We start from the raw sequence: 11325 nt of genomic DNA on the forward strand, positions 1-11325 counted from the left end.
CCATAGCACAAAACATTTGTTAAAAGTAGCCTGAACACACAAGACTAGGGGCTGTTTCTAAGGACAAAGAAAAAGTGAGCAAAGCACAGCATACAGTCTACTTCCAAAAAATCAGAAATGAGTTTCAGAAGAAAATCTGTAACTTGTAGTGTTATGGACTCAGCTGCATACAGCTACTGTAGGAAGTGCCCCTTTGGGCATGGTGATCAGGCTGCTTAGAGGTTAGCTGTGGATGAACAGCTAAGACTTATCTAGGAGATATGCAAAGCTCATGCATTACCACTGTAGTCACACAGCACTTACACACATGAAACAAAAGACTCAGTGTTACAAAATTAAAGGTACTTTATTTCAGTGATAATTACCAAACAGTACTACAGAGGCAACACTCCAAGGTGTAAGAATAACACACTAGATATGTAGACTAGTAATCAGAAATAGCAATAGACAATATTGCCCATAGCGGGAGCCCAAACCATATACTAAGAAAATGTAATGCAAATGTAGGACCCCCCCACCTAGGTAAGTGGAATATGTAGAGGGGGTACTACGTAACCCCAAAGGTAAGTACCTCAGTGCCGCAGTGACCAGGAAGAAAGGAGTGAGTTGAAGGATTTTCCCCAAACCACCTAAAGGACTGAAAATTAAGATAATGCAACACCCAGACAAGACTGCAAGAAACCGGCAGAGGTTTCCTTAAGAGGAAGACCTGAAAAAGAAGGGGACCAATTCCAGAAGTCGAAGGAGTGTCCAGTGGAGGCAAGAGCCACTACCCACTTGTCTGCGGTTGCAGGAGTTGGTCGACAGGAGGATGTGGACATTCAGGAATGCAGCCCTGGAGCAGGTTGAGTTCCTGGAGTATGCAGTCTACATCCCACGGCAGATGGATGACTGCAGTCGGTGAGTGGTGTGCAAAAGCCACCAACAAGCCTTGGCAAAGGCAGAAGTCACAGTGAAGCAAAAGTGGAGCTGATGAGGACCAGCAAGATCCAGGCGCACTCAACCCATTGGGGCGGAGGGGGGGCCTAGGAGGACCCTCTGCAAGACAGAGCTCCCACAGGAAACCTACTAGAATAGGAACCAGGAGCCCACGCAGCACACTGGAGAAGGGTCCCACACTGCATCAGAAGCACACAGAGGGCTGTGCATCGCAGGAAGGAGTGCTGGGGGCTGGGGTTACACGGCGCCTGAAGATCCCTTGGAGGAGATCAAACAAGCCTTGGTAGCTGCAAGAGTTGTGGTGCACTGGGGAACTGTCCTGTGTGGGAAGGCAAGGGCTTATCTCGGCAAAGGTTGGACAGCTGGAAGAGAGGACCAAGAGGACTACTCAGAATCACCACCCGTGATGCAGGATCACGCAGCTCAGGATGAGTGGAGATCCATTCAGCCAGTCATCCCAAGCAACGTAACACCTATTTCGAAAGGGAGAGGGTGTTACCCTCCCTCTTCCAAAGAAAATCCTTTGTTCTGCCTTCCTGGGCTTGAGCTGAACAAGCAGCAGGAGTGCCGAAACCTGTCTGAGGGGTGACAGCTGCTTGGGCTGCCTGGAAAACCCGAAAAAGCTTTTAGGAGCAATGCTGGGGTCCTCTAAGAAATCCCCAGGGTGCATGGAATAATACTTCCAATACTGCCAGAAGTATTGAAGTATGATTCCGACATGTTTGGTATCAAACATGTATAGGTTCTGAGCTTCCATTATATAGCTGGGCACAGGTACAGGTAGTGGCCTGTGTCAAGTACAAGCATAAAATGGCGTCCCCACACTCACAAAGTTTATAAAAATTGAGTTTGTTGAGCACCTCTGCTTATGCACACAGGTACCTGCACCCTGCCCTCTTGGCTAGGGGGCCTACCATAGAGGTGACTTGAATGTGACCAGGTGCAGTGAGCTATATTGAAAAGGGTGCATGCACCCTTTCACGCAGGCTGCAATGGCTTTGCAGGGTTTCCCCATAGGTGGCATGATACTTGCTGCAGCCCATGTGGGTCCCCTGGTAACCCAATGCCCTGGGTACCATATACTAGGGACTTATAAGGGAGCACCAGTGTACCAAATGTGGGGTGTGTGTGTGGTCCAAGTAACCAAATGTAAAGGGAGAGTGCACAGTCACTGGGGTCCTGGTTAGCAGGATCCCAGTGAGCACAGTCAAAACATAGCGACAACAGGCAAAAAGTGGGGGTAACCATGCCCAAAAAAAAAAGCATACTTTCCTACACAACCGAACCCACCCACCCACAAACGAAGGACAATAAGGCTAACTGTAGTCTTCATTGTCTGAGTGGAAATATCTGGGGAGTCCATTTGCATTGGAGGGGTTACTCCCAAGTCTATGTTCCACTGTATAGTGTAATCCCTGTAGCTCTAATCTCTATAGCTGCCCTGTCTGGCACTTAGAGGCCTCGATAGTGAGGCCAGCTTTTTGCAGAGCCTCCAAAATATTCCAGAGGTGGACCAGGTGGTCATCCAAGGTGGAGCTAATGTCAGCTACGTCGTCGAGATAGACTGCACTATAGTCTTCCAAATCTTGGGAGGACTGTATTCTCCAACCTCTGAAAAGCGGAAGGTGCATTTTTCAGACCAAAGGGCATAACAGTGAATTGATAGTGCCCTCCAATGGTTGAAAATGCAGTCTTTGGTTTTGCAACATCTGACAATAAGATCTGCCAATATCCTACAGTCATATCAAATGTGCTTAGACACTTGGCAGATGCCAGTGTATCTATGGCTCATTTGCTCTGGCGATTGGATAAGCATCTGTTTTGGTGACAGTGTTGAGCCCTGTATAGTGAACACAAAACCTCATTTCTCTCTTTCCATTTTGGGAGTGAGGTTTTGGGACCAGCACCACTCAATGACCCCCAGGTTCAGCATCTTCTGAACCTCAGATCTGATGCAGTCTCTAACATGGTCAGGTTGTCTGTAAATCTTGTTTTTTTATTAGCAAGCTGTCCCCTGTGTCAATGTAGTGTTCACATTAAGTAGTTTGACCAGGTGTCAATGAAAACACTTTGGAGAAATGTCCTAGATTTCTGCAGTCTCCTTGAGATTCAGAAAGACAGTGTGCCAAGGACAACTCCATCCACTGAGCCATCAGCTGCAGTGTTGGAGAAGAGGTAAGGGAGAGGGTTGCTCCCTTCCTTGTGGCACTCAGTGGCCATGAGCAGGGTCATCTCAGCCCTGTCATAGTAGGGCTTTAGGTGGTTCACATGAAGCACCCCGAGGGGGCTTCGGGGAGTGCCTAGGTCTACCAGGTAGGATACCTCACCCTTTTTCTTCACTATTGTGTGGGGACCACTCCACTTGTCCTGGAGTGCCCGAGGTGCCCTGGAAGCCACATGCTCCAGGACCCACACTTTCTGCCCTGGCTGACACAGTCAGTACAGCCTCCTGGCCTGCCATTGCTTTTTCGGCTCCTGGCTCGCCTCAAGGTTTGTAGTGTCCTCCTTCATATACTCAGCCATCCTTGATCTGAGGCCAAATACATAGTCCTCTATAACATCCTTGGGATGCTTGAGAGATTGCTCCCAGTCTTATCTTACAAGAGATAGAGGACCCTTAACAGGGTGCTCAAATAAAAGTTCAAAAGGGTTGTAGCCCACACCCTTCTAAGGGGCCCCCCTATAGGCAAAGGGGAGGCATGGCAGTAGGACATCCAATCTCCTCCTGAGATTTTCAGGGAGTCCCCTGATCATGCCTTTGAGAGTTTTAATAAACCTCTCTTCAAAACCATTGGTTTGGGGGGTTGTTACGAATAACACCACATCCTTTCCACATTGATTTTAGGTATGCAGACATGAAGTTTGCACCTCTGTCTGATACCACCTCTTTAGGAAAACCCACTCTTGAAAATATTCCAAGAAGGGGCTTGGCCACTGCAGATGCTGTAGTGGTCCTAAGAGGAATAGCTTCTGGGTACCTGGTGGCATGAATGCATCTGAATATGAATGCAGAATGAATCTGTTCCCAGAAGCAGTGGGAGGGTCTAGGGGGGGGCAACAATATCCACCCAACCCTCTCAAAGGGTACCCCAACCACTGGAAATGGAATTAAAGAGACCTTTGGGGTGCCACCTGTCTTTACACTGGCTTCACAGGTGACAAAGGAGCAACATAACTCCTTTGTGTCTTCTGACATATGAGGCCAGTAAAAGTGAGGGACAAGTCTGTCCCAAGTCTTGCTTTGCCCCAAATGACGTGCCAGGGAAATGTGTGCAAGTGTCAACAAACATCTTCTGTACTGCAGAGGGAGCAACAACCTCCTGCTGGCACCAGGTTTGGGTTCCCTTGGATCCGGGTACAAGAGGTCGTCTTCCCAATACACCTCGTGGGTGCCACTCACACTCCCACTTCTTGAGTGAGCGCTTCCTGCCTCAAGTCCTCCAGTGTAGGACATGTCCTTTCTACCCTATGAAATCCACCCTACACAAGAGCTCAGCTGTGTCAGCCTGCAGCTCCTCTGCCAAAGAAATGGATTCTTCCACCTCGGGGTTGAATCCTCACTGGAGACTGGAGTGGTGGGCACCTTTTTGCCCTTCCTACACTTTGGTTTGGGAAGTTCTTGGGCCATTGTTCCAGGCTCCAAGTTTCCCTGAACTGTTTCTTTGCCTGTGCTCTGGTCAAGGCAAAAATATGCCCTGGGATGCCCAGCGCTGCAGCATGTGCCTCTAACTCCAATTTAGCCCAAGCTGAAGTTTCCAAGTCGTTCCCTAGAAGACACCCTACAGGTAGGTCTGTGGACCCCACAACCTTCTTGATTTCTTAGGACAGGAGCCGTCTCGTGGCCTATGGACTTTGTTTTTACAAACGTGCCAACAAGGCTTTTTTAAAGTTGGAGGAAGAGTTTTTAGACCCACCTCCAGAAGAGTTGTGGGGGCCTAATGAAGAATCCTTAGATTTGTCTTGGTCCCCACCTTTGTCCTGATACTTACCTGCTTCCTTTTTCTTGTGGTCGCCCACTGTATGAGCCTTTCTGCTCAGCCCGGTGCGGACCCATGTCTGGCTTCTTTCCCAATTCTTGGGGAGAGGTCAGATCAGAGTCCACCAGGGACCGATGAAACAAATCAGACACACAGTTCAAAATATGCTCTCTCAGAAATAAGTTTTATAAGCCCTGATAATCACTGAAGTTGCTTCCATGCAACCAGCCTTACAGAGCCTTCAAAGAACAGTCCACAAAATCTATCCAATCTTAGGAGGACTCTTTACTGAGCTCCCAGAACTTTATCCTCTATTGTTCAGTGGTTAGACCAAACCCATCCAGAAGAGCTGTTTTGAGCACTGACTAGTTATCTGCATCCTCTTCTAAGTGTTAGGAGTATGTACCTACCCTTGTCAGAGAATGAGAGCCACTGTATTTGGGGGACCCTCTGTACATTACAGACCCTCTCCAAAGCAGTAAACCATTTGTAGATGTCATCCCCCACCTTGTGCGGGGGGTGGGGAACACTAAGTTTCTGGAGTCAAGAGTCCTCCTGACCCTAGGCTCCCTGAAACTGCCACCATGGGGTGCCAACCCAAAACTGTCAGTCTCTCTCCCCACCTCCAGGGCCTCCCTATCTAGGGCTAGCTGCTGCTACTGCAGCCTCAGCTCGGTCTCCTCCAGTCTCAGTTGCCAGAGCACCCGGTCTAGGGAATCCTGCCTGAAGTTGAGCAGTGTGTCCCCTCAGATGCTAAGACGACATGAGTGAGCAGAGGCGGATCGGTCCTTATTCTTAGTTACACTCTCAACCAACCCTCTAGGCACAGGGGGGGCCTTACTTGTATGGCATCCCCTCCCACTACCTGAAGTTCTCCCAGCAGGGCTAGGAGGTTTATTAAGGCCTCTCTGATCCTCTAAGGGACCCTGTTGCCCCCCCCTCAGTGTCTAGAGCCTGTCTTTCTAACACTGTGGGGCTAGAATCTGCATGTGTTCTGCTCTGAAGACGTGTTTAAGAGTGGTGTAGGTGTTCCTAACTATCATACCTCTTACAGATGTTTGGAGCAAGGGCTATGCCTAAACCTCTAGCTTACCCAAACTTAAGAGACTAAGAACCTGATACAAAGTACAGTGTGTACCCCTAGTCATGAAGTGTATTTCCTGTGAAAAGTCCCAAGTGGCGGAGTGGTAAGGTGATTGCATGTGCAAATCCCAGAGCTGCACCCCCCAATGTAGGACGCTGGCCTGCTGTGTGGTGCATACCTAGGGTACTTACACCTTATACCAGGTACAGGTATCCCCCACTTAGAGAAGTGTAGGCAGTGTCTGGAAGCCAGCCTCTACAGGTAGCTGTGGATGAGCAGCCAAGGCTTATCTAGGAGATATGGAAAGCTCATGCAATACCACTGCAGTCACACAGCACTTGCATACATGAAAGAAAATACCCAGTGTTACAAAAATAAAGGAACTTCATTTTAGTGACAATACCAAAATTACTAAAAAGGCAATACTCTCTTAGAAGTTACATAAACACTAAATATGTACACTAGTAACCAGAAATAGGCATAGAAAAGGTTAGAAAACAGTGCAAACCTAGATAACCAATAGTGACCCCAGGGGAGCACAAACCATATACTATAAAAATGGAATGCGAATACAGGACCCACTCCTCTAAGGAGCCCCCAGTTTGAATGAAATCATATTGCCAATACTGTCAACAACATTGGGGTATGATTCCGACATGTTGGATACCAAACATGCCTACGTTCGGCATTACCATTAAGTAGCTGAATATAGGTAGTGACCTATGTCCAGTACACACGTAAATGGTGCCCCTGCACTACCAAAATCAATGAAAATAGAGCCGGAGTTCGTGGGGGCACCACTGCTCATGCAGGAGTGCCCTCACACACAAGTACCTGCATGCTGTCCTCTGAGCAAGGAGGGCCTACCAGAGGGGTGACTTAGTGACCTGGTGCAGTGACCAATATGGGAGAGAGGGACGGAGAGGAGAGGGGGAGAGAGGGGGGGAGAGAGAGAGAGATCGTTCCAAGCAACCAAATTTAAAGAGCACAGTCACTGGGGTCCTGGTTAGCAGGATCCCAATGAACACAGTCATAAATAACAAAAACAGGGTAAAAGTGGGGGTAACCACGCCAAGAAAGAGTACTTTCCTATAAACTGTTTCCTACAAAGTTACAGAGGGAGATTGCAAAAGCTTTGCTGCCTTTATACAACAAATCTACTTACCCGCACAACGCTGCTCATCAGCGGCGGAGGATGTGTAAGAAGATATTCTGTGGCCTGTTCCATGGTACTGGTGTTCAAAAGGGCCTCCATAGCATGTTCCCTTGTGAAGCCCATGTCCATCAGCTGTAGAAAGAATCAAAACTGATTAGGAAACTTAGCCCTTGTGGGTCACAAAGGAAAGTGATGTGCTGTAGGGGGCTAGGTAGTCAGAAGGGGAGCAGAAAAGGATATCACAGCAGGATGCACGAGCAAGAAATGTCAACGAAACAAACAGCAATTTGACAGCAAAGCTAAAGTGACAAGGGCGTTTTAGTCCAGGTTGAAAGCCCTAATTTAGCTAGGGACACGTCTATTAGACTGAGTGATTCGAAGGGCAAATGAGAAAGGCAGTGCGATCAGCACTAAAGAAGAAGGTTGCCCATGTAGCTCAATGAAAGAGCGAGTCTAGAACAGTTGAAACCTCAAGAGGGAAAACGCAAAGTGGTAAACCACAAGCTCAACTGCACCCTTACCAGGAAGGCAGCAATAGCTTGTGAGGTGATGAATTGCTACTAAAAGTACAAGGAAAAGAACTAACTTCATCATGCACCCAGTAATGGTAATACATGCTGTTCCTCCTTCACAACTGGTTAGGAATTGCATGCAGTATTCGAACAGTTCTAAAAGAGAGAAGGATAAAAATGCCGAGAGGTTGACGGGCTGTGCACAAGTGCATCCTGGCTGAGGGTACCCCTAGAATATCAATGGGGGGCAGGGAGGCAGGAAGGTTTAATCCAAACCTATGTCACACTCCCACCTGCTGTAGTTGTTGCTGGTTCACTTGAGAATCCCTCCGCGTAGTAGGGGCAGCAGTGCTGCTGGCCGTGCCAGGGCCCCCACTGCTGCTACTCTCTTCAGGAGCCGGTTCTTCTTCCCGGTTGCCTTCTTTCTCTTTGCCTAGCTTCTCACGAATTACAGGCTCTCCACGAAGGATATGGCAGAGAATAGCAAGCATGGACTCTGCCATTCGGCCACCATAAACCTTGAGGGGTTTCCGGTTCCAAAGGTTCTTGATGCAGGTAAATGATGCCTGAAGAGAAGAGAGGCAGGACGGAGATTATTCAGATTACACTATACAGCAACTCACACCAGGTGCTTCATCTTATATATGAAGAGACTTACAACTGAGAAGAAAGTCCTTAAGGTAATGTTAAAATGTCTCAAAGGCACTTAGTATGTGTGATTCGAACCTTCTAGTTACATTTTAACCAAAAGCGGATTTTTACAGTGTGATCCATAGTATTTCTGCTGGGCACTTATATTACCACAAACACTTCATCTGGTGGTCTTCAGAGAGCCATAGCAGAAATACAAAGACCCAGCAATGCAGTCACAGCAGGAGGACTACACCAGGTCCCCAAAGCGAAGCCAAGCTACATAAAGACTTCATCCACCCAGGTGAAACCATGCAGCCAAGTATTGGTTGTGAAAGTTAACTATATTACTTCCTGAAAAGTGTGGAAAAGCAAGACGAGAGAAATTTGAAGGACCGATACCTACTTGTAGTTCATCATGACAATCTTTACTGAAGTCATTAACATTGAATGGGAATCATTTAATTGGGGTCCAGGGGTAATAAAAAGATACTCTACCCTACACTTTGTAGGTCATATTGTAAAACATTCCCGTCACAATTCTTTTGCAGCGAGTACTGGATAGAAAAGAAGAACAAGTTACTGACCTTTGGTAACGCATTATCTGGTAGAGGCAATATCAAGACAGATTTCTTACTACGGAATTTCCCTAGGTGTCAGACTGGATCCAGAACATTTTTGGTGGCAGTACCCCTGCACACTGATAGGTGGAGTCAGTCAGCTGCGCACAACAGCGCCAACACTGGAAATCACGTGCCACCTCAGCGTGCTGACTACCGTTATTTTTCACAACTTTCCATGCCAGTAGTGCAGAGCAATGAAGTGCATTGACGCTGGTGTGTCCAAACTAGGGACCTGAGAGGGATCCTCCCTAACCCTAGAAATCTGTCCGCAGAGCAAGAAGGATGGGTGTGTCGCTAAGGAATCTGCAGGTGATACTGTCTCTACCAGATGACGGGTTACCGAAGGTAAGGAACTTGTTCTTTTGAAAGAGACATCTAGCTGCAGATGCCTTACCTTTGAATAGATACCCAAGCAATACCATCCCCGGTGGATGTTGGACTGTGGACCAATTTAAACCAGGAAGTCCTGCAGTACCGAACAGGTGAAATGCCCAACCCTGTGGACTTGACTGTACAGGCAGTTGTGTTCCATATATGTCTCCAGGGATGCCCAGGCTGCTGCCTGAGATGTCCAGGACTAAGACTCCACGTGCTAATGCAATGGCCGTAGCTTTGGCTCTCATGGAGTGAGCGGCAAAGCCCTCAGTGGGATGCCTCTTGGCCAATGTGTGGCAGATTTTGATGCAAAGAACAACCCATCAAGGGATGGTCAATTTCTACACCGCCGACGTTTTTTTGCCCCAAAATGTTCCAAGAAGAGTTTGGTAGCTGTAAAGAAATGGCTTCCTGTTAGCCCTCACTTTTTGCCTGATACTGATGCTGACTTGACTGAGAAGTGTGCTGGGACCCTGCTAACCAGGCCCCAGCACCAGTGTTCTTTCACCTAAAATGTACCATTGTTTCCACAATTGGCACAACCCTGGCACCCAGGTAAGTCCCTTGTAACTGGTACCCCTGGTACCAAGGGCCCTGATGCCAGGGAAGGTCTCTAAGGGCTGCAGCATGTCTTATGCCACCCTAGGGACCCCTCACTCAGCACAGACACACTGCTTGCCAGCTTGTGTGTGCTGGTGGGGGGAGAAAATGACTAAGTCGACATGGCACTCCCCTCAGGGTGCCATGCCAACCTCACACTGCCTGTGGCATAGGTAAGTCACCCTTCTAGCAGGCCTTACAGCCGTAAGGCAGGGTGCACTATACCACAGGTGAGGGCATAGGTGCATGAGCCCTATGCCCCTACAGTGTCTAAGCAAAACCTTAGACATTGTAAGTACAGGGTAGCCATAAGAGTATATGGGCTGGGAGTCTGTCAAAAACGAACTCCACAGCTCCATAATGGCTACACTGAATACTGGGAAGTTTAGTATCCAACTTCTCAGAATAATAAACCCACACTGATGCCAGTGGTGGATTTATTAAGAAATGCACACAGAGGGCATCTTAGAGATGTCCCCTGTATTTTACCCAATTGTTCAGTGCAGGACTGACTAGTCTGTGCCAGCCTGCTGCTGAGAGACGAGTTTCTGACCCCATGTGGTGAGAGCCTTTGCGCTCTCTGAGGACAGAAACAAGAGCCTGCTCTGGGTGGAGGTGCTTAACACCCCCCACCCCACCCCACCCCGCAGGAACTGTAACACCTACCAGTGAGCTTCAAAGGCTCAGGCTTCATGTTACAATGCCCCAGGGCACTCCAGCCAGTGGAGTTGCCCGCCCCCCTGGACACAGCCCCCACTTTTGGCGGCAAGTCCAGGGGAGATAATGAGAAAAACAAGGAGGAGTCACTGGCCAGTCAGGACAGCCCCTAAGGCTTGCTTTGCGTGTTTCAACATTCCTGGTAACATTGGTAGACTCTGGTACTGACTGTGTGTTGACAACAGAGTATTAAATAAAAAGTAATCTTCAATCGGTTCAGCGTGCAGTGTCACATTGTGAAAAGCAGCTGCTCTGGACACCACCTGTGTGTAAGCAGTACTGTCTTCAGGTGGTGATGGTCTTGCTGGATAACAGTCCGGACTATTATCTGATACAGGCGCATCATAAAGATCCCATGCATCTGGTTCATCTTGGCTCATCCCTGTGTGCGTTGGAGACTGCATCATAGGTGGGGTTGCAATTGGTGATGGTTGCGGTGAGTGTTGTGGTGATGGTGGCGGAGTTACTTGTTTTGCCACCTTTGCCTGTGGTTGTTTATCTTTGTCTTGGAAAGCAAGTTTCCTTTTCATCCTTATAGGAGGGAGAGTTCTAATTTTCCCTGTATCCTTTTGAATATGGAGCCTTCTCTGTGTATAATCTGGCTCCCCTGCTTCTAGCTCTTGTCTGAATTTATGGCCTTGCATTTGTGCTGAAAGGCCTTGTTCCTCGGTGTAGGAGCTTGTTTTCGGCTCCGAAGCCGGATGTTTCGGTA

General features: G+C 48.2%; 1 protein-coding gene across 10 annotated transcripts in view; it reads right to left on the reverse strand.

Annotated features, from left to right (window-relative positions):
• Window positions 1–11325, reverse strand: part of HUWE1 (HECT, UBA and WWE domain containing E3 ubiquitin protein ligase 1) — a 1403674-nt gene that overhangs the window by 865548 nt on the left and 526801 nt on the right. For 8 of the 10 annotated variants that reach the window (XM_069209338.1, XM_069209335.1, XM_069209339.1 and 5 more), the window contains 2 exons: window positions 7959–8234; window positions 7166–7288 (listed from right to left, as the gene is read on the reverse strand). In XM_069209338.1, coding sequence (XP_069065439.1) covers window positions 7166–7288; window positions 7959–8234 — 399 coding nt within the window. The remainder of the gene's footprint in view (window positions 1–7165; window positions 7289–7958; window positions 8235–11325) is intronic. The other 2 variants (XM_069209342.1, XM_069209332.1) reach the window with 1 other exon arrangement.

This window comes from Pleurodeles waltl, chromosome 10 (genome assembly GCF_031143425.1).
Source record: "Pleurodeles waltl isolate 20211129_DDA chromosome 10, aPleWal1.hap1.20221129, whole genome shotgun sequence".
NCBI classification, from domain to species: Eukaryota; Metazoa; Chordata; class Amphibia; order Caudata; family Salamandridae; genus Pleurodeles; species Pleurodeles waltl.